Below are 23414 nucleotides of genomic sequence, written 5' to 3' on the forward strand. Positions count from 1 at the left end.
AGCTGATTGTTCCATCCTAAGCGGAGTACTTTGTATTTATCCTTATTGAATTTCATCTCATTTACTTCAGACCATTTCTCCAGTTTGTCCAGATCATTTTGAATTTTAATCTGATCCTCCAAAGCACTTGCAACCCCTCCCAGCTTGGTATCATCCGCAAACTTTATAATTGTATTCTCTATGCCATTATCTAAATCATGTATGAAGATATTGAATGGAACAGACCCAGAACTGATCCCTGTGGGACCCCACTCATTATGCCCTTCCAGCCTGACTGAACCACTGATAACTACTCTCTGGGAATGGTTTTCCAACCAGTTTTGCAGCCACCTTATAGTAGCTCCATCTAGATTGCATTTCCCTAGTTTGTTTATGAGAAGGTCATGTGAGACAGTATCAAAAGCTTTACTAAAGTCAAGATATACCACATCTACCGCTTCCCCCCATCCAGAAGGCTTGTTACCCTGTCAAAGAAAGCTATCAGGTTGGTTTGACATTTTTTTTTTTAACAAATCCATGCTCACTGTCACTTATTACCTTATTATCTTCTAGATGTTTGCAAACTGATTGGTTAATTATTTGCTCCATTATCTTTCTGGGTACAGATGTTAAGCTGACTGGTCTGTAACTCCCTGGGTTGTCCTTATTTCCCTTTTTATAGATGGGTACTATATTTGCCCTTTTCCAGGGCAGTGAAATTAATAATAATGCAATTATTGAACTCCAAAAAACCAGAATCCTATCTACGATCTACAGTAACAGCAGGTATTTCTAAGTGTCTGTTGCCATGATATCTAAGCAACACTGCTGCAAGCACCCGCCATTGGATTCAGCAGGAAGGTGAAATAAACCTCTCCAAAATGCTCTAGTTGCAGCAGTCAGTGGACTAGCTAGAGATGGCATAGCCCAATTAGGCCATACAGTCCACCTCCCAGGGACATAGCTGTCTCCCTTCTGGTGTTTGTGGCTTCTGGATGCCCTGGAGGCACAGCTGCTATTACACTGTCAATATCAACACTGAGCCACTTCAGTAACGTGTCTCTCCTTATGTTAACAGGTTTCCCTCTGTGCCTGGGCATACAATGGCGATTCTACCAATGTGAGAGCTCTCTAATGTGAGTACCCAGCAGCAGGCTTCTGCTGTCTGTGGTCTGGACTTTGACTATCATCAAAGTGATCTGCCAGCTCCCCCCTCGTCTCCCCGTAAAGGCCAGCGTGTTAGACCATCCATGCACATTTGCTATGACATACATCAGTGTTGATGAGAGACAGGAATGCTGCCGGGTGATTTTGAGCTGCCAGAATAATCAGCTGTATGCACAACATGGCCTAAAGGATTTTTCAATTAGCAGCATGCATCCACTAAAGAACTTAGACACTCAGATTCTTGCTAGGGACTTCAACCATGTAGACTCATGTTGCATAGACAAGACAACCTTCGCCAGTGCTGCAGAAACCCGGCTGTATCGGAGCGTGGAGAATCTACACTGGGCGACAGCTGCAGACTCCAATCTGTATTCTCACTGCCAGAGCATGGACAATGAGCTCCTTTTCCACTATAAAGGTGCCAGTTACTGGTCTGAAGGCTCTGCAGAGAGCGCCCCAGCACAGAGCACTGCAGACGTTTGCGGGCACCTGCCCCTCCACCCCAAGCAAACATCACCATCTGCGCGAAACGTTCCCCTTCCTCCTTTTGCCAAAGTGCCTCAGTGGCTTTTCCCTTCCACGGATGAGAGAGCCCTACACGGGGATGCCAAAAAAGAACTGAAGGAGAAGCTGAGGATTCACAGCGCCAAGGCGGCGGTGGACTCCTGCAAGCCCGTGCGTCCCCAAGCGCCTTTGACCGACCGGGTGGCAAGGGAGTTCTCAGAATGCCGGATGTGCCAGAAGTACAAAAACGGGTGCGCTGTACACTGCTGTGCGGTGTTTGTGGAACACACTCCCCTCAGTCATGGCCCTGTAGCAGCGCCGGGGAAACAAAGGCCATGTTTGGCATGCAGGATAACCAGTCCAAAAGACATCAAGCAGGAAGCTCGGAGGAGGTTGCAGCTGAGAAGACAGAACAGCTCTCCCAGCCTGACTCTCCATCATGCCAGGGAAAACCAAGAGATAGTCAAATCCAGAACCACTGGATCCCTGAAGGGTTGTGATGGGGACACTGATGCCAAAGGGCCGGCAGAGCTGAGCAGAAAAGGACACTATAAAGGGAGGCTCTACATCCCTACCTTTGAGGAGTTCAAGAGAATGAGAAGCAAAGAGATGCGTTTATCTGTGGGTACCAACGGGCCAACAAAGTGCCTGCGTGAGGGGTCTCTGGCAAGTCAGACTCTGGAAAGGGAAAGCAGTAAGAACATCTGCTCAGCTGTGCCACGAGAACTCCCCAGTGATTCCACATCAACAGCGGACGACTACGATGATGTGTTTCATGAAAGCCATATTGCTGCAGGTTCTGGCCATTATCAAGACATTCCAGCTGCGTGGGGCAGCTTCAGTTTGGTCAGCACAGCTGGGGCTACCCAGTGCCTGCTGAAAGACAGTACCTACCAGCTGTCACGTGCAGATAGGTCCCCGGTCCCTATTTGCTCTAGCCCGATTCCGAGGTCGCCTTTGCAGGCAATGGCAATCCACAGGGATGGGGAGGAGGTCTGCAGTGAAGAGCAGCAGGGATTAGACTCAAGACAACTGAGTGGAGTCCTTCACTTTGCTGGGCAAGCACTGGCTTCTGAAGCCCATTCTTCTTGCTGTCCATCGCTGCTGTTAGAAGCCACAGACCTATCCAGCTATGGAGCTAAGCTACAAAAAATGAAGGATGAATTCATAGGCTCAGCACTGGATCTTATTAAGAAAAGGTAACATACTCTATTGGGACACTGAAAGTAGTCCTGGTTTGAGGGGTCTACGTCTTCCTCCCAATATGTACGTGTCACTCCCATTGGCATTGGTACTCTGCAGTTATACAGAGCCTTTCAGCTTAGGATCTCAGAGTTCCAAAACCTAAACAATAGAAATGGCTTTTTATAGTTATATTATCACAGCACCTAGGAACCCTAGTCATGGATCGGACCCCCATGTTTCCACTATTTTTTTAATTCTAATGGAAGTAAGTGTTTGACACAAACATTCCCCTTTAGCATTTGTAACCCAAACATGGCACCATCCTGCTAGTACCCGAGAACCTGGAGAGGAAATTGACTAGAAACTGATCAACAAAACGTTTTAAGGGACTTGTCTATTTTGATCCTTCAAGCTGACTGAATGAAGCCCAGAAAGCACAAAGAATGAACAGTAGGTTGGAATTTTAAAAATATAAGGTGCTAACAAAACAAAGAGGAACTTATATTTTAAAAAGCCTGAGTTTTAAAATGACGGGGATTCTTTTACTGGGATTTCTCCTGGGGAACCAACCTAGCCAAATACTACCAAGTAATAGTAGTAATGAATGGTAAAGGCTGTTCCTAAATCTGGATAGTGTTAGAAACATTTCCCTTCGGCTAGAACCAAGGAGTGCTGTTTAACTCCAATTTACAGCTTTGAGTGTAATTCCGTATGATTTCCATTCAAATTGGCCTAAGATTTGTTTCTAATTCAGCCCAAACTTCGCTCCAGAGGCTTATGACTCTGTAGGAATCTAGCTGGAGTTTCAGGCTTGTAACAATACCCAAACTCACCACCAGGGACGGTGGGTGAAGCTTCCCCTGGGGAGGCTAGCTCCCTGTCCCACCTCTTCCGCCTGTGGGCCCACCCACACTGCAGCCTCGCTCTGCCCCAGGGCCCACCCCTGCTCTACCCCCAGCCCTGCCCGCCCCCACCGCTTGCAGCATCCCTCCTCACTCCCCCACTTGGTGCGAGATGGGGCAGAAAGAGGCAAGGGCCATGACAGCCCTGGTGTCTGGCAGCAGCAGCATACCTGCTACCCACTTTTATTTCCTCGTCACCTAAGATGACACAACAGATACACTTGGGACATGCTCTTGCTCCCATTGCAGAGAGCGAGGCCCAGATGGCATTTAGGCTCCTAACTTCCATTGAAATCAAAGTTAGGAGCTTAAATACCTCTGTGGATTTGGACTGTCCTTGGCTCCAACGGGAGCAGGAGAGGGCCTTTAATAAAGTTGTGCTGATGAACACATTGGTGAGAACTGTGTATCTCCTGGCTTTGTTAACTGCCCACAGTTACAGTTCTATCAAGCAATTTTGTCTTGTACCATTAATTCCCTCTCTGGTAGCTTGCAATTATTTACTTTATTTGATTTGTGACTTTGGGATGATGGAATTCTTTAAGTGCCTCATGAATCATTTAATCCATCTGGCTCACATAAGAGTCCCTGCTGGGAAGAGACACACTGGTCTACCAGTGGAAATCCAACATAGGCTTTTAAACGTAAGTTGCAGTTTCTGAGCTGTCTAAACGATGTGGGATCACAGTCCAGGGGCAGGACACGTAAGGAACTGGGGACTCTCATACTGTTCAGCTTTGAATTTGGGAGGATGAGAAGGAAATGAGGACATCTGTGTAATGAAATAGGAACTGATTGGACAGGAAAGGGCTTGTGGGGCAACTGCTACTAGGGGAGATGGTTAAGGAGAAAGACACTCCAAGATAAAAGATCTTCTGGATGACATAAGGATGATAGATGAAAGAGCTGTTGTCAAGGGCAAAGACAATTAAGGCCAACAAGATCAGGGGAAGTGTGAAAAGATGAAAAGCAGGCAGAAAAGCCCATCCAGCTAGAAGAAGAGAGGAAGGGACATGGATGGCACACAGGAGCTCGTACAGACCACACTGCTATGGTGGTTTTGCAGAAGACTGAAGGAAGGCACTGTGCACAGATGCAGTCCTGGCTGTATAGAGCCAGACGGGGTGGGACTAGAGCATATCTTTCTAGAAGATTCAGGGAGAAGAGATGGCTCCACAGGTTCAGAGGAAAACAGCACACTTACATGGAACTGCTCACTCCCCTGCATAGTTCCCTGCCAGCCTGAAAACTTGGTGTGAAGAAGAAGTGATGTGTAACAAGGATCAACAAAACTCAGCCCACCAAAACACCTTACACAATAAATAGCGCAAGAGATTTTACCCTGCAGGTGGAGGAGTGCCAGAGACTCCATTAAGTCCACTAGGGACTTTGCTACTGCTATCAGTTTGATGTAAAAGATGCTCAGACACTATGGTGATGGATGGCAGGATAAAACCCTATGACTGAGAGACAGACAGACAGTTCTGCTGCAGCTTCGTTGAGCCCTAGTATATTTCTTCCCAGCTGAATTCTCTTGTGCTCTGGCCTGCAAAGGAGTGTGGGAACTTCAAGTCTCAAACTACCCAAGGCTAGGATGGGGAGAACTCCAGGCTCCAAGCCTCACAACTGCTCAGCTAGGAAGTACTGTACTGGAGTCCAGACAGAGGCAGCTGGGTCCTAAGCTTGGTAATATGGTAGAAAGTGGGTGGTGCTCAGGAAAGGGCTCACAACATGGTGTCCAGCGTGGCACATACTGGATCCACCACAAACTGCACAGTCTTGCCTACAGTCCACTGGTGGGCCATGACTAACAGAGAGCATAGACTGTCTTAGAGAATACAGTGAACACCTGGCAGGAAGAGTACCGAGGGAATACAGCTAGCGTATGGCTAGAGGAAGGAAAGTCAGATGGGGTTAGTATAAATGGGAAGATCTAATGGAGGAAGCTGAGAGGGAAGATGAATAACCCAGAAGATGCAAAAGGGAATGAAGTCCTGAGGCCCGGAGAAGAGAAAATAAACTAGGTATAGCGCTTTGTCTATGTGCCAAGCATGACAGCACCGATTTACACCTGTTACCCTAAGTGAAGGGGCTGGCAGAGAGCTTGGTGTCCTGGCAAGAGGGTCTTCAGAAGAGGAAACGACCATCGCTTGGGACCCAGGTGGGAGCTAGAACGATGGAGGGAACTCTGGAATAACTAAAAGTACATTCAGTGAAAGGGAACAGGAAGGCCAGTGGAGTTGGTGGAGGGAAGAGTTCCACTATCGAGGAGATGTTGTGGCAGACACCACGGTCTCTGGCCATGGTTAGGGTAGGGTCTGAAGGAGGCAAGTGTGTGAGGAAGCCAGATTTTTTGATTCTGTGGGGAAGACCTGGTGAGAGAGGAAGGGAGGGCCCAGTGGAAGTGGTAGCAGGTGGGGCGAATGGGGAGAAAGATCACCTCAGAAGCACTGGCTAGAGATGGGCAGGGGCAAACCCCTCAACGTAATATTCACCTCTATTAGTATTAAAATGAGCACATATAGACACCGATCTTCACCCCTAAGGATCCCAAGGTGGTTTACAAACTTCCTCTCTTTACAGAGGGAATCACTTCCCCCACCACTGAAATGCAGCCACATCTGGTGTGAACAGGGCAGTCCTGTAACAGTCCACAGTGACACTGCTCAGCAACTTAGAGCGAGAAGTGCAGAGCAGTATATGGAGCTGAGATTCCAGGAGGGCATTTTTAAAGAGGCAGCATGAATTAAGAGCAGGATCAGGTGACCACATCCTACCAGGGGCAGACTGATCCCGAAGCCTACAAGAGCTGTCCTGGTATGGAGCTCACAAAGGAACATGATTTAGACAAAAATAAGATATTTGTGGATCCTGTTAGTGGATTTGAAGACAAACAGCAGAGCCAGTCTGCACTAGTTATGGTGTCAGTTACATTATCCGTCAGCTCTCCAGCCACAGCCTTATTTCAAACAATATCTGCTTTTAAGAAGAAAAAAATAAAGGATGTTTATGCCGTGGAAACATCACAGAGGTCAAATTTAAAAAGTCAAGAAGCAAGGGGCCAGGCCCTGGGATGCCACTGCACGGCAACAAGTGCTGTACAGGCATGTGAGAGAGAGCAAAAATGCCTTCCCTTTGCGCTCCCCTGATCCCGCTGCAGCGTGTGCAAAGCTGGCTCCTCCTGCACAGGTTAAGAGCCAAGGGGCCAAAATATCAGCCAGGGAGGAATCCCAGCCACACACCTCTTGCAGCAGAGAGAAGGAATGGCATGAGAGCTCCCACTTCAGCTCTACTCTGCTGAAGGATCATCCTTGCACTGGGAAGAGCCCCCTGGGGCTGGTTAAAGCAGACAGATGACATCCGTGGTGCAGGACAAAGCGGTCTCAGTGGGGAAATCTGCATTAACTGTGGCATGTTGCACAGCCAGTATATTTTGTAGTATAGATCTAATCCAAAGCTAATAATCCAGGTTTTCTCCGACTGGGGTCTGCAGACCTCTGGGGGTCTGTGAGGGTACTCCAGCAGGTCCATGAGTCTTGTCTGGGACCACCGGCCCCACTGATCAACTCCTCTCCCTCCCTCCCAGTGCCTCCTGCACGCCGTGGATCAGCTGTTCAGCAGCGTGCAGGAGGCGCTGGGAGGGTGGGAGTGGAACAGGGATGGGGCACGCCTGAGGGGGCAGAAAGAGGCGGAGAAGAGGAGGGGCAGGGTGGAACCTTGGAGGAAGGAGTGGAGTGGGGGCAGGGCCTGGGGCTGAGCAGGGGGTCCATGAAAATGTTTAAATCAAAATGGAGATCCTTGGATTGCTAAAGTTTGAGAGCCACTGCAATAATCTATTTAGCATGTGAAGCAGGTCTAAAGAAAGCTGCATTCATACAGCATGGACACTGCTGTAGGAATCCTAGCTTTTGCCTTTCTTACCTGTAACTGACCAAACCTAGTGCAGATTTAATTTCTTGACTCTAAAATAGTCTATTTTTTCCACTCTTTCCTTTTCAAAACCACCTGGACACAACTGGTTCCCATTCCCCGAGGAGGGTCGCCTTTGGAAATGTTTAGAAGAGTCAACAAAATATAGAAAAGCCTCAAAAACGAACACTGTGAGGGAGCTCCCCAGACATCATTCCCAGAGAAGTGCTCCCACATCTTCCCTTTTAGTAATAACTCTTTGCTCTTACAGCAGGTAACATGTCATGAGAAAAGCTCGAAGCACTAGACAACCATTAACGATCACTTCCTTGCAAATTAGGTCTGTACAATCTTGTGCCTAAGGCCCTGCATGGGGAATCAGGAGACCTGGGTTCTATTCCTGGTTCGGCTGCTGGGTGGCCTTGGGCAAGTCACTTCACCATCTTGGGCCTCAGTTTCCCCTCCCACTCTTTGTATATTTAGATTGGGGCAGGACAGTCTCTTACTTCACATCTATGCAGTTCCTAGCACAGTGGGTCCCTCGTCTCAGTAGCGGATTCTAGATGTCACTGTAACACAAACAGCAGTCCTAATTTTGTTATTCCCATTCTACAGAGGAGACAATAGAGGCATAAGGAGTGAAGTGGCATAACAAGATCCACATAGCACGTCACTGGAAGAGCCAGAAATAGAACCCAAGGGGTCTTGATTCCCAGCCTTCTCCTAGCATTGCACGGTGACACTGGTGTTGTCAATCAACTCTAATTGTAAAAATCCTCTGCTAGTCCCAGCTGGGATCTAGAAGCACAGAAGTGTGTGAACATGAAAATATCATTTAAAAACCAACTTTTTTAGGCGTAATAACAGATTCACTCTGAGTTTGGGAGGAAGATTTGGATCTGCTCTGAACCCAACTCAGTTTGGGGTCTGTCCTCATTCACTTTAGCTGAGCCAGTTCACTCATCCCTCTTTATAAAGGGAGTACTATATACCTTGATATGTGACAGTACTGGGAGCTACCGTTCAGCAGCTGTCAGGCATCGGTGGTAGCCTAGGAGTTAAAAGCTATGCAAAGGAGCAGTCATTATAATAGGTGTTGGTTAGTCACAGACACTGATTGTATTCCAGTCCCCTGCATCTCTCTGGTCAGTTACACCAAGGTTGTCTGTATACAGTCCTGACAGACCTTTTTGTTAAAAGAATTTGAACCAAGGGAAATGAAACTTCCTCTTAACAGAGTGCCTGGTGATATAAACCCAAAGCAGAAGGCGAGTCAGTATCCTCATGATCACTTCCCTCTTATTCTTCACCCATTGATTGGCCGCTAATCTATCAATATTGCACCAAATCCTGTTCCCATCTTCCCTGGAAATAACTTGTTTTATTAGAGACACTGGCCATTTAAATTGAGTATCCTTTTTAAAAATGAGTTCAAAGCAGTGCTAGGCACTACAGTATCCCTCTGGGCCAGTTTTTATAGCTTTATAGCCACTTTTCCCTATTGTAAAAGTCCCTTGTGGCTGAGTGATTCCCACAAAGAGGGGAGAACTGACAGGCACAGAATGAAAACAGTGGACTACAGTGATACTTTAAATGCTATCAAGTGAGTTCAACGGGTTTTGGATCAGGCCCGTATTAAACAAGCTGAAAAAAAATAGGAGTAAAATATTTTCCTCTAATCTGTTTAATTTATAGCAATTTTAGGGGTTGCTTGTCCCAATAGAAGGTAACATTTTTCAGGTACAGACTATGATTTCTATGTTGACAGTCTCTTTGAGTAACAGCTACTTAAAAAGATGTTTTGTGGTCTGCATTGGGGATACTTCGTAATTTATAAACAAAAAATGTACCATGAGCATATGAGACTTGAATAGTTACTCTGCATTTGCACTGCCGTAACTGAGATCGGCAGGTTTGAGCTGATTTTAGATTCCTTAAACCACACACAAGTGTATTATTGAAATAAAGACTGGACCGAAGCCTTCCAGTCGGGATCCTTCTCTGAACGGATGGGTGTTGCTCAGACCTGGGTACCCTGTCCAAACCCATCTCTGTCAACAATTTCAGGTTACCTCCTAACTCCTAGTGATGGCTGCACCTTTGCACAGATATGATGCTGATTGGCTTCTGCACCTTCCCTTGCAGCTGCAGTGCCGAGACTGCCTCGGAGTCCCCATCCATGGGATCATGTGACCCTAGGAAAACTGATCTCTCTTCTCCAGAGGAGGACAGTGATCAATGTACAGTCATTTCCATGGCAACACGGACTTGGAAGAACAAGCCAAATAATGAGACACCTAGTGACACTCAACCTGCAGGAAACGTAAGGAAAAATTCCCATTTCACCTCAGACAGGTGGTTTTTGCCAGGTGCTTGCCACCATTAGCGTTTAATTAGTTAGAGTGTTCAGAAGATACGGGGGATGCGAACGAGGCTGATTTTTGACCCTGGGAATGGATGTAGAAAGGAAATCTGTGAATCAGTTCAGTTTTGTTAAATGAAGTTTTTCTGTTGCATTATTTTTAACTGAATGGTTTTTTTCCTGGAAAGTTTTAGTGTAATAGGGACTAGTTCTTCTCTCACCCCTGTACAGGCCAGCCCTGGCTTGCTGGGATTGGAGCACCACTTGGTGTGTGTGTAACCCCCAAAATAACCCCCACGAACCCCATAAGGATTTCATTCCACCCACCCCTACCCAGAAAGCCAATGTGAAAAATCGAGACAGGAGGTTGGAGGTAAAAGAAGCCTATATAAGAAAAAGACACAAAAATGGGACTGTCCCTATAAAATCAGGACATCTGGTCACCCTACCTACCCAGCACAGACACTCGCTGTGTAACCAACTGATCATATATTCGCGCTCTTTTCAACAATTAGGTTTCATTTTTTAAAATATGGCTGAAACTACAACATTGAACTGTTCAGTGACTGGTGACGCTGATCCATCTGTGAATGGAAGAGACAGTGAGCTCAGTCTTACTTCTCTTGATGCTGTTATTTGTTTTACAGTAGTGCCTAGATCAGGACCCCATTGTACAAATCCAGAGAAAGAGATAGCTCCTGCCCTAGAGAGCAGAAGAGGAACAGAGGTGAAGTGATCTGCTCACAACCCCACAACAGATCTGGGTTTAGAACCCAGGTCTCCTGACTCCTTTGCAGTTGCCCAAGCCCCAGAACACACAGCCTGCCCCCAGGAGTGGGAGTTTTGCCATTGACTTCAGTGGCAGCAGGATCAGAGTCTGTCATTGCACGCAGCAGGCTGCAGAGCCCTGGCTGGCTCCATCACTGTTTTCAGTTATGACAGAGCTTTTAAATACACCTTGATATAACGCTGTCCTTGGGAGCCAAAAAATCTTACCGCATTATAGGTGAAACCATGTTATATCAAACTTGCTTTGATCCACCGGAGTACGCAGCCCCGCCCCCCCAGAGCACTGCTTTACTGCGTTATATCCAAATTTGTGTTATATCAGGTGGCGTTATATCGAGGTAGCGGTGTACCTCTCGGCCCCGACCCTAACACCACTTGCCTTTGTTGCAGAATTCCAGCCTGAGCTGCCGCAGATCCAGCTCTGACATTGCCCAGGAGACTGCAGACTGTGTCAAGGCCCAGCGGGAGTGCCGTCTGCGGCCTCATTTCAGTGACCCGATGCCAACAGATGCTGTGAAGAGAAAACAGCTGGAGCTGAAGATTGCGGCAGCAGCCCGGCAACACACGCAGAAGCGATGGCAGGAGAGAGACCCTGGTACCTGCACAATTCCTGCATGGGCCTGGATGGACTGTTTGTGTCATTCTTTAGTTTAATTGTAACTGGAGATTCTGCTCCCTCGACGAGGGCAGTTTAGAATTCAGAGTAGCGATGATCCAGATCCTAATCTCAGTTATACTGGTGGAAATCTAGAATAACACCACTGACTTCAGAGGAGTTGTTCTGGGCTTGCACTGGTGTAAAGGAATTCAGAATCTGGTCCAGGGGCGTTTATCAATGTAGTTTGATTGGCTACACTCCTGTAATCTGGGCTAACCCCAGAGTGGTGGGAGGAGGCCCTAGCAACCATGGGAACTGACAGCCATTTCTGCACCACCCCCACAGGATCCTTCGTGCAGGGGGCATGCTGGGAGTACTTCTAGGAGAAGGGGACATGGTCAGGCTTTCCTATGGCCTGGCTATTCCTGGCCGCCCCAAGGGCCAAGAGCGGCTGCAGGCAGCCGGGCTCAAGTTAGGGCAACCCCTGCTCTAATCCCCAGAAGGGACCAAACTGGCTCCTGGCAGCCCCCCACATATGGGAAGCACGAGGATGGCATAAAGTCACTGTGCCCGACTCCATCTGTGGCACAGGGATGGACTGGCCCCACTAGACTCCAAATTTGCCCTGGTGTAAGTGAGAGGAGATTCAGCCCAAAGTCTCTGGGCTATAAGGCCTGGAACTGTCCTGCATTGAAGAGAGGGTGGGGGACACTGATAAGATGAGCTAATTGGTGTATAGCCGCACGCCCTCCTGCCTGCCCATTTACACCAGGGCACAGTAGTGGCTCTGCCTCTGCTCCCCTCCTAGGCTTCTGCTGCTCCCTCCAGCACCTTCCAGGCTGAGGTGACTCAGCCCTCTCTGGCTAGGCCCCTAACAGTTCTGGGCCCCCAAACTCCACAATAAACCCAAAGAAATGAACTCTTCCCTTCCCTCGGGGAGGCCCTGACAGGGGCTGTCCACAGACATCTACCCACCCACAGCAAGAGCCCCAGGTCTGTGAGCTGAGCTCTCCCCTTTTAGCATCTCCCACAAAGCCTGACACCTGCTTCCCGTGTCACAAGGTAGGGTGGATTGGGCCCGCAGCAGTCCATTAACCCTTCCCTGCCTCCTGTGGGGTTTACACTCCCCCTCACAAGATGTTTTCTGTGATTCATAACAGGGTTCCTGCACTCAAAGGTTCATCTGGCAACTGGCTCTCTCTAGGTCTATGTTCTAAATAACCCCATCCCCCAGCACTGCCGGGTTTATTTTTTAGCCATACCGGATTACAGCCTTGAAACATCAATCCCTGGGGGCAGAAGGACGTATTATTTGCCTGGCACGAGGCATCATACTGAGCACTGCAGAATAAATGGTAGGGAGAGAGAACAAGCCTTTTCACGTAACAACACAAAGTACAGCAATGTCAGTTTTCTAGTTCCCAGGTCGAATCCCTGGGGGAGAGATGATTTTTTTCAAGGTCCATTGTAAGGGTCAGTTCTCCAGCTGGTGGGAGTGCTACATCGACTTTGCTGAGTTGCACCCGCTGAGGCAAGCGAGCAGCGGATTGGGGCTGTGTGATTTCAGAGTCCACTGACATGGGCACTCACAGCCTGGCTCAAGCCCCCTTAGCAGTGGGACTGGTGGAGGGGCTCCACTCTGGCTTCTTCATCCAGCAGCAGAAGATGGGTGGGAGACAATGTGCAGCCCTGTTTTCCCTAGTTCTTTCCCTTAGGCTCCTGGCTGCCCCAGCTCGGAGGCTGTTGAGTGAGCTCTTCCCAGTCAGCAGTGCACGTCCTGAGCTTCGTTCGTGTCTGTGCTTTGCTCAGGTCCGGTGGTGGCTAAAGCCAACATCCCCCATGGCTGCAGCTTTGACGAGAACACCCATTCCCTGCGCAGCTCCCTGCGATCCAAGCACCGCTGGAGCAACGTCAGCAGCCTGAGTGCGGACAGCGGCATTGTCGGTGTAACCGACGAGAGGGATGATGCCGAGGACGGCGGCACAACCAGAACCAGATCCGCGGAGGTGGAGAGAGCGGACAGCGGCATCGGCCAGGCATTGGCCAGGAAGTGGAAAAACAGGGCCTCTGAAACGCTGACTTCCCTGCAGGCCTGGGAGGCACACCGGCCCTGCACGGACTGTGGTGAGAGAGATTTCCCAGTGGAGACAGACGCACAGAACCAGAACAAGAGAAGAGCCAACCTGTGTGCGAAGTGCCAGAAGCGCAGGACAGAGCGAAAGGAGTCGATCCTGGAGTTCGTCAACACAGAAGCCAGCTATGGTGAGGACCTGCGGATCATCAAGGAGGAGTTCTACCTCCCAATGCAGTCGGCTGGGCTACTGTCACAGGAACAGCTGCTGGTGGTGTTCAGCAATATCCAGGAGCTGATTGACCTCAATGAAAATTTTCTGGAGTATCTCCAAGAAGAAATTGACCAGGCCTTTGATCAGGTACGGTCCCTCAGCTTTGCTTTCTGCCCATAGCAACAGTGGCTGGGTCAGTCACAGGGCCACATCATAGCACTAATTGAGAGGCAGCATTGTCTAGTGATTAGAGCAGGGGGGCTGAGAATAGGGCTCCTGGGTTCTGTTTCCCAGTTCTCAGCCTCTTACCAGTCAGCACTCTGTCCAAAAGTCTCTCTCCCTTAACTTTTTCTCAGGGTCATGCTACGAGTGCTTCTCTGGCTCTCTCTGGGGCTTCCCTGATGCCTCCTTTGGCTCCTTCTGGGGTGTTTCTCCTGTTTCTCTCTCTCACGAACATGACTCCATCAAAGGATACCAAACCTCCTGCTTTTGCATCCAGCTCCCAGTCATACCCCTTCACCCATATAGCTCAGATACCTGACCAGTCTTGTATGAGGTCTGTGTTTTGGGAGGTGGCTCCTACTTTTTCAGTTGCCTGTTCCATCAAGGAGCTGAATTACTTCTTTCATTTATCCTGAATGAAGGGCAGCTGATACACCAACCAGCTTCAGTGAGGTTTCACCTAACCACCCGCATAACATTACCTTGTAAACAGGCAGCAATCGCAAATGGTGAGAACAGTCACACTGGAAGTAGCGTGCAATACAAAAATTATATTAGAGAATGGGGCCACTAGGAATGTAGCCAGATGTGGGAGGCTCACCAGAGCCTAGGAGGACCCTCCAGAGCTAGCATAACGTGCGTAGATCCCACAATGTCCAACTCCAATCAACCTACTCACTCCCACTATGGTACGAAGCCCCAACATGTAGAAAGCTGGCAATAATCCATGAGCATAGAAGTCAGCTGGAGCACAGGACCAGTGTTCAGGGGGTCAGGTATGTGCCGTGTTTTTAATATGTTACATGCTTTGGCAAGGTATCTCAAATGAAAAAAATTAAACCTTTGCAAAACCACATTGTGTTTGAAAAGCAAAAACAATTTCCTGAGGAACTAAAGGCTGGCTCCAGTGGGGTTCTGCAGCTAGTGTCACTTTATCAGCCGAATTCAAAATGGGGCAGAGCCGTGTAAATGAGTCTGGAATTAGAAAGGAGAAAAGGGGCATGTGAAAATGTGGTTCTGTGCTCAAAGGGGACTGTAAAACTGACGTAAGGGGGCACCATCTTTATTGTCTCTCCATCACAGGTGTTCAGTTTACATGTAAAAAGATGCTCCTTGTAAATTGTCAACTCTGCAAACTCAGCCTTGGATCAGGGAGTCAAAGTGGGATTTTTCCTTCTCATACACCATCACCAATCAAGATTCTTCAAGCCAGATTAAACTCTTATCTATGCATGTGCGACCCCATTAGTAGAGCTGGTGGAAAACAAAATTTCTGTCCTGCGGAAAAATATTCCATTTCAGTTCCAATCATTTGACATTTTTTCCACTGAATATTTCCTGCAAAACATTTTGACTTCTACAAAACACCATTTTCCAGTGAAAAACTGTCCATGAAAAATGTTTTGCCCAGCTCTATCCATTAGCTGCACAGAGAAACTGATCAGAATTTGGTACACAGAGTTGTTGATGCAGCAGAAGGAACAGACTCCAGCTGATTTGCCCTTAGCCACGTTGGCCCTGCCGGGCTAACAGTAAAAAACACTAAAAAAGTTGCAGATATGACACTGAAATCCCAGGAGAAGATCTGTTAAGTCAGAAGGTGCCATTTTTACATAGTCATTTTTCAGCAGAGAACCCCACTTGAAACCAACTGGGGCAGATTCTGATCAGTTACGCAACTGCAAATCTGGAATATCAACAGATGTGGGGTTTAACCCCAGATTTACATCAGTGTAACTGAGAATCAAAGCTGACCCTGTGATGGGCCGAGTTCCCCTTTTAGCCTGGCTGGTGGGGGCTTTCAGCAAACATTGCTTACAGCTGAGGGCATTTTGTAAAAACAATTTCCCGGTCACCTTTAAATGTTCAACATTGTATGACAACCACCTCATCTGACTATATCCCACAGCATTGCACAATGCAATCACGACCACGTGGCTGCAGGGCTACTTTCCCAAAATACCCATCCCACTGATACAGAGATTCTGTGGCAGGGCGAAACATAAGCCTAGGGCAGCGGGGTATACGGGTGACAACTTCAAGCTCACACTTCCCACTTTCTTCGAAGGGAACACAATCCATTAGCTGCAATATCAGTTCAAGCCAGAAGTTTTGTACTTTGGAGAGAGAGAGACAGACAGACACACACACTGACAGCAGACCATGCCACATGCATGTCTTTGATTGCAATGACCTTGACACAGCAGCCCTGGCATCGGGTTCTTAGTATCTTGCACAGGAAGGACAGACGTGTGCCAAGGTCAGAATTGCCCTTCAACAATTTCTCAAGCAGCTGAACACTGAAAGCAGCTGTTTGTTTTGCCGGTCCCGCTTCCTCTGACTGCCTCTGTCTTCAACCCTCTTTGCCACCATAATGGATTCCTGCACTAAAAGGCACCAGAGCACTAACTCCAGGCTGCTTGTTACGCAAACCCCTAAGCAAAGCCAGTGGCCTTACCTGGCACCGTATTCTTATTATGTATCTTATTTTATTACATGCATGGAAAGAAAACAGGAATTTACCATGAAAATTTGTTTTTACAAAGCATCGCAGAGCCCTGTCTAGCCCAAAGGAGAGCCATTAAAAGCACCTTGGCACACCAGCCAGTCCCGATAGCTCAGAACAAAGACAAGGCAATCCCTAATCTGTAGCTGAGTTACACTTCACCCCTGCCCATTTTTCTCAAACACTACCTGTGTCATTTACAAGCCCTGGTGTCAGGCCTCCCTGGCAATTCTTTGTGGCAAATCGGCTGGCAATAACAACTCTGGATCACTCCATTGGGGATAACGCTCAAAGCCTAGGTTTTGCGGTCTAGGCCAGTGGTGGCAGGAGGAGAGGGTGCTTTGCATGGCTCCACAGTAACCCCTGTTGCATTGATAGCCGAAAACCCGTGTTTGTCTACAGACCAGTGCAGTCATGCAAGCTTGCCTTCATCATCCCCACACTCCGCCTCACCCTAACCTCCAGGGGTGTAATCCATATCGGCCAGCCAATTCCATCATCGGTCTCCACTGGTGCTGACCTGGTTAAGTGATACCCTGGGGAGGAGACCAAGATCAGCTCTTCATTTTCTATAGGTCACCTAGCCACTTTCAGATGGGGACTGCTTTCACTTGAGCTGCATTTGAGCCAGCCACCTAGAGGGGGAAAGTTCCATGACAGAACAGGGAGCAATGGTCTCAAGTTGCAGTGAGGGAGGTCTAGGTTGGATATTAGGAAACACTATTTCACTAGGAGGGTGGTGAAGCACTGGAATGGGTTACCTAGAGAGGTGGTGGAATCTCCTTCCTTAGAGGTTTTTAAAGCCCAGCTTGACAAAGCCCTGGCTGGGATGATTTAGTTGGGGTTGGTCCTGCTTTGAGCAGGGGGTTGGACTAGCTGACCTCCTGGGGTCTCTTCCAACCCTGATAGTCTATGATTCTATGTTCCACTGCCAGCCCCTGGAAATAGATAGGTCGCCCTAAGACGGGGGATGGGGATGGGCTCTAGAAGGAGCCCTGAATGGAGACTCTTCAGTCAGAAAAGGATAAGAGCATAAAGGGGAATAGAGTGGGGGGGAATCCGTCCACAAGAAGAGAGGATTGGGCAAGTTTCCAAGAAATATGGGGATGAGTTTCCTTGCAGGTAGACTCAGACCTCCAGTGAGTTCATTAACAGGTTTCAGGGGTCATGATCTGCCTGCCCTTGGGAGGGAGGATCCAAGCTAGAAGGGAGGGGGCTCCTGATGGGCCACTGCCCTAGCAAATAAAAATCCATTAAGCTGACAAATTCTGGCAAGTCCAAAGAACCTAACAAACAGTCCGGCAGCTCTGCAGGCTGCTCTCTATCACTTATGTTGAAGATGCTGTCAGCAGTAATTGGAGGAAAGCAGTTCAACCCAGAGAATAGAGGAGGAGGTGTCAATTCCAGGAGAGGCAAAGCTGCTTTTGTAATGAGCCAGCCACTCCCAGTCCATATTGAAGCCCAAATTAATGGTGTTAAATTTGCAAATGAATTTTAGTTCTGCTGTTTCTCTTTGAAGTCTGTTTCTGAAATGTTTTTGTTCAAGAATAGTTACTTTTAAATCTGTTATAGAGATTGAAGTGGGAGGTTGAAGTATTCTCCTACTGGCTTTTGTATGTTACCATTTCTGATGTCCAATTTGTGTCCATTTATTATTTTATGTAGGGACATGCCACTGACATGCTGTGTGACCTTGGGTGAGTCACTTAGGCCCAGATCAGCAAAGGTAGTTTGGCACCTAACTCCAATTGACATCAATGGGAGTTTGGAGTCTAAATGCCTTAGAGGATCTGGACCTTAGCCTTTGCAGCTCAGTTTCCCTCTCTCTGAAAATGGGGACATTAATACCCATTTGTAAAGCACATTGAGTCCTTTGAATGAAAAAGTGGGAAGGATGGTTTGGATTACATTAGCCCTGAGTGCTCCTCGCTGGCTCAACCAGTGCAACGTCACCCCCTTTCATTCATAGGGCCAAGCCCTGTGGTCAGGCAGAACTCCCATGAAGGCAATGTAGTCATGTCATTGAGTTCAGCAAATGAAGATCAGGCTGGATTTGAGCCTGAGTGCATTGATGTGAAGTGTGTGTGTCTCCCTTGAGGTTTCTTTTCCTGCTTAGGGTGCTGTGTAGTTGAGAAAAATGGGGCTAGGTTTTCAAGCTCCCACCCCCAACGGGGTAGGTTCAACCCCCAGTGAGCTGAGCTCCTTTGAAAATCTGGTCCACAGGCACTTTTCATGCAGACACTACCAGGCTTAGTGTGTACTGCCTTGAACACCGTGGGATTTCTTAGCATAGCAAGTGCTCTGCCCAGCAGGAAGCATTCCTAGGATTGGGCCCATGGTTTGGGATCACCCCTGGTGAGCCCCCGTATCTCCTTGATTGACTGCAGTGGCTACCGGGTTCTATGTTTGCAGGACGACGAGGACCTGATGACTGTGTGCATTGGCGAGATCTTTTTGGAGTTTGTCAATATGCTGCCGGCCTTTCAGACCTACTGTCTTCAGCAGTCCTCTTCAGTGAACATGCTCAATGCCCTGGAGAAGGAGAAAGAGCTACTCAGGTAACATGGGCTGAGTGTGTCTATCATGGGCTATGGGGACCGGAGAGATCCAGAAAAGCACCAGCCCTGGAGCCTAGAAACTGAAGCCATGTATGTGGGAAAAGGGCAGTTCAGGCTTCCTAGGGTTTGTCTATCCTGGCCTGATGGGACCCCCTCTAGGAGCAAGAAGGTAATTCACCCTCCTTAGCCCATTAGGTCTTTGGCCTTTGTGCTGGGGTAGCCCACGGGGATTTTGTGATACCAATGCAAATCACTCGGAATTGGACTGCGACCCACCAAACTCATTTCATATGGGTCATCAAACCGTCCACAGATGAGAACAGCTCTCAGTCACTGCTGACCTGTGCCAGATTTTCCACTGAAGGGTGGACTCTTCAGTGGGAGGCAGAGTTGCCTTGTATGTAGAGCACGGGCATGGGACTCAGGAGCCCTGGGTTCTATTCCCAGGTCTGCTGCTGGGTGACTTTGAGTAAGTCACCTCACTTCTCTGTGCCTCAGTTTCCCCATCTGTAAAATGGGGATAATGATACTGACCTCCTTTGCAAAGTGCTTTGCGATCTACTGATGAACAGTACTGTATAAGAGCTAGGTATTAGCAGTAGGGGGTCCTGCCTCAGCGGTGCAGGGTGATGGTCTAGAGATGATCTCTTGAGGGCCTTTCCAGCTCTGCATTTCTATAATTATGATCTGAGGTAAATCGGTATTGCTGTATGGAAGCCAGTGAGGTTAGACCAGTTCAGTCCAGCTAAGGATCTGGGCCTGAACAGTTTGGTAGAGAACTGTAATAAAGTGATGTGATCTGTCCCATAATGTGGTACATTCCTCAGGTGCTGGTAACAAGCCTGATCTTAGGAAATGCCGAGCGCCTGAAGCCTGTGAAAGCCAATGGGAATCACAGATGTTCAGCTCCTCTCAGCATCACGCCTTTGTAATGTCCAGTGGGCTTGGGGCAGTCCAGAGCAGTAGCCATGTGTGCACGGGTGGTCGGAGCAATCTGCATTGGAAGCGGCCTAGGGCAAAGGTCAGAGTTCTTGCAGGGGTCAGTAGCTGGAAGATCCGATGCAAGGGGCCGGATCAATGAGTTGAGGAAGGGCGAGGTGGCAAGGCAAGGTCTGGCGAGGCAGTGGTCTGTTGCTCAGAAAGCTTCCTCTTCCTGTTGGGGTCTTTATGTAGTCAGAGTACCCAATGAGGGTGCTGCCTGATCATCTAGTCAGGGACCTGGGCATGCTGCTGTGGGCTTGTAGGCCTTTAGCACTTTGGCTGTCAGACTGGGCTGGTGGTTCGCAGTGGCACAGTGGCTAAGGATGCTGCCTAAGGAGCTGGGTTCAATACCAGCATCCTGAAAGCCCTTCATTTGCATTTTATTTTCATTGTCTTCTAGCAGAATAACCAACCCTGAGTTTATTCCCTTTTTAAATCCCCGCAGAATATTCCTCAACGTTTCCCAGAACGACAACACAGTGCTCCGGCGCATGAATCTAAGATCCTTCCTGATGGCCCCCTTGCAGAGAGTCACCAAGTACCCGCTTCTACTCAGCAGGATCATCAAAGCCACCATTGAGTATCACCCAGATCATGGCAGCCTGCGGGAAGCCAAGAACCGCATCGAGTCCCACCTGGAGCACATCAACATGAAAACCAAGCAGGAGGGGAATTCGTGGACGCTGCGCTCCTTCCGCCAAGACAGCAAGAAGAACAGGGAAGTCATCAACATTGAGATGAGGGAAACCGCCATCAAAACTGTGGGATGGCTGCGGGAGGAGACACGCTTTGTGATGGAAGGGCTCCTGCAGCTCGCCCAGCCACCTGATGGCCAGTGGGTGAAGAAGGGCAGCAAGACCTTGAAATTTCAGAACATGCAGGTGCTGCTCATGGTCAACATAAAGCGAGTGTCTGAATGTAGCCCCGAGGCTGCTGAGCCAGGACCTGTGAAAGATGCAGTCCTGGTGTTGATCAGGGACAAAAACAATGGGAAGTTCAGTTTGCTCAGGGAGCCCCTGAGGCTGAGTAACTGCATCGTCTCCGCAGACCCCGACTGCAGTGATACTTTTGAACTCATGGAGATCAGGCGGGAGGCGTTCGTGTTCCGGGATGGCGACAGGGCACGGACTCACCACTGGTTCCGGCAGATCAGGAAGTACTCAAGGGAGCTGGGCTCTTGGAAGAAGCGGCGGAACGCTCTGCCCAACATCATGATAAGCACATCCCATAACAGGTCTTGAAATCTAGGGAGAGGATCATGTTGGAAAAGACTGGGCTAAGCCAGTGAGACCTGTACAGAACCATCACTAGACTCAATGGGTTGAATTGACCACTGGCATAATTCCATCAACAACTGTGCAGTTACACCAGGAATGAGTCTGGCCCAATGAGGGTGATAATTTACTGGCAGCGTTGCAACCAGCTGTTGCAGCCTCACTTTAGATTTCAGCAGGAAGGACTTACATCTTATTTGTGACTCACTTACCTATGATGATTACGCTTCTTATGAGGAGCAGGTCTCTGGAAAGAAAATAGTGAGCTTCAGTTGTTAATACTGCACTGAGGGCTAATGGTGTCAGGCTCTATATTACACGGCTGTGATGAAGAGCTGATCTTGATTGTGCGTGAGGTGTCATTGTTGCACATATTTCATCAGCGTTAAATAAAGCCAAGGTCAAAGCTAGGTGCAGTATTACCAAATGAAGGAGGAAGTTTGGACAGGACAAGCCTGTAGTTTGACTGGTTTCAGTCCTCTCTCCCGAGAAATATATTTCATTATCTGATTCCTGATAGGTTCAATGAAACATGTTGTTGAGGGGGCAGGAGGGAATCAATCTTTCACCTTTAAACCAAACAAAGTAGATGCAGATTTGCTCAGATTTAATCAGTGTCGTATGTATGTAACAAATCCAAAAAGCAGAAGAAATGTACACAGCATTCTCTCTCTTTCTCTCCCCCCAAAATGCCCGTAGAACACTGTGGAAGAGCAATATCCCCTACATTTAAAATCATCAGGTTTTTGACTGGCTTAAAGACATCAGAAGACTGGAAAATAATGATACATCGGAAATATTTCAGAACTGTGGGTCTGTAGATAAGGGTCTGTTACCACTTCTAGTGAACCTTAAAGTTTGTGATTATTTAAAGATGTAATCTAGTGTATTTCAAAAGTTTAAAAGAGAAACAGTTTACATTGTACTGTAGTTTAACAACATAAAATGTTTTAATAATTATGTTTCAATGACTCTAGATGGGTGTTTTGTTTATTTTGGGGTCCACCTGTTTTCTAGGGTTAGAATTTCATTGATTGCAGATAGCATAACGGTGAACAGGGAAGCACACAGCGCTGTTGTTTGTGCTCACTGAGCAAAATTTTGAAGTGAGTCCAAGTGGGTTTAGGGGAACTATAGTTGGTGTAACACACACCTTCTTCTGGGCTCAGTAACCACATTCCCCTAATCCTTACGAGACAACCTGACATCAGTGTAGAGAAGGACTATTTTAGATTGATTCTGACTAATAGGGAGGAACTGATTGAGAATATGAAGGTAGAAGGCAGCTTTGGTGAAACTTACCACAAAACGATAGAGTTCATAATTCTAAAGAAAGGAAAGGAAAGAGAGAGCAGCAAAATAAAGAAAATGGACATAAAAAAAAGCAGATTTCCTCAAAGTCAGAGAATTGACAAGTATGGTCCCATTGGAAGGATCTCTAAAGGGAAAAGGAGTTGAGGACAGCTGGCAATTTCTAAAAGAGACAATATTAAAGGCACAACTGCCAATTATCCCAACGTGGAGGAAAGAAAGGAAAAATAGTACGAAACTAACATGACTCCATCAGGAACTCTTAATGACCTGAAAATCAAAAAAGAATCATACAAAAAGTGGAAATCAGGACAAACTGCTAAGGATGTATAAAAGAATAGTGCAAGCTGGGAGGGACAAAATGAGAAAGGCTAAGGCACAAAGTGAGGCACACCTAGCAAGGGTAGAAAAGGCAAAGAGGTTCAATAAACACATTAGAAGTAAGAGAAGGCTGAAGGTAAGCGTCGGCCCATTAGTTAATGGGGAAGACGACCAAATAAAGGATGACACAGAGAGAGAAGGCTGAAATATTTATTTTTTTGCTTCAGTTGTCAATAAAAATAATTAAAATAAACAACAAGGAAGAAAGATCTCCAGGTAGAATAGGGAAAGGAACAGGCTAAAGAATATTTAGATACGATATTCAAGTTGGCAGGGCCTGCTGAAATTCACCCTAGCGTATTAAGGAACTGAAGCAATCTCTGAACCATTAGCGATTATCTTTGAGAACTCATGGATGACAGATGAAACCTCATAGGGCTAGAGAAGAGCAAACATAGCACCTATTTTTAAAAGGAGAGAAAGGAGGACATGGTGAATTATAGACCAGTCAGCCTAACTTCAATGCCTGGAAAGATACTGGACAAGTTATTAAACAATCAA

At 47.7% G+C, this 23414-nt stretch overlaps 1 protein-coding gene across 1 annotated transcript; it reads left to right on the plus strand.

The window, feature by feature from the left end:
• The first annotated feature begins 793 nt into the window (after window positions 1-793).
• On the plus strand, window positions 794-22123 carry LOC116815364 (uncharacterized). Its single transcript, XM_032763643.2, has 6 exons — window positions 794-2849; window positions 9792-9969; window positions 11188-11392; window positions 13205-13827; window positions 18821-18966; window positions 20393-22123. Exons 1-6 carry the CDS (start codon window positions 1243-1245, stop codon window positions 21186-21188), a joined length of 3555 nt encoding a protein of 1184 aa, XP_032619534.1. The 5' UTR covers window positions 794-1242; the 3' UTR covers window positions 21189-22123.
• The last annotated feature ends 1291 nt before the right edge of the window (window positions 22124-23414 follow it).

The sequence above is a fragment of the Chelonoidis abingdonii genome, chromosome 10 (genome assembly GCF_003597395.2).
Source record: "Chelonoidis abingdonii isolate Lonesome George chromosome 10, CheloAbing_2.0, whole genome shotgun sequence".
NCBI lineage: Eukaryota > Metazoa > Chordata > Testudines > Testudinidae > Chelonoidis > Chelonoidis abingdonii.

What these genes read in the sequence shown, in the direction of transcription:
- LOC116815364 (XM_032763643.2), top strand. Translation starts at nt 1,243, where the DNA reads ATGACATACATCAGTGTTGATGAGAGACAGGAATGCTGCCGGGTGATT. An exon ending in ACACTCAACCTGCAGGAAAC is followed by an intron (nt 9,970 to 11,187) that starts GTAAGGAAAAAT and finishes CCTTTGTTGCAG; the next exon opens with AATTCCAGCCTGAGCTGCCG. An exon ending in TTGACCAGGCCTTTGATCAG is followed by an intron (nt 13,828 to 18,820) that starts GTACGGTCCCTC and finishes CTATGTTTGCAG; the next exon opens with GACGACGAGGACCTGATGAC.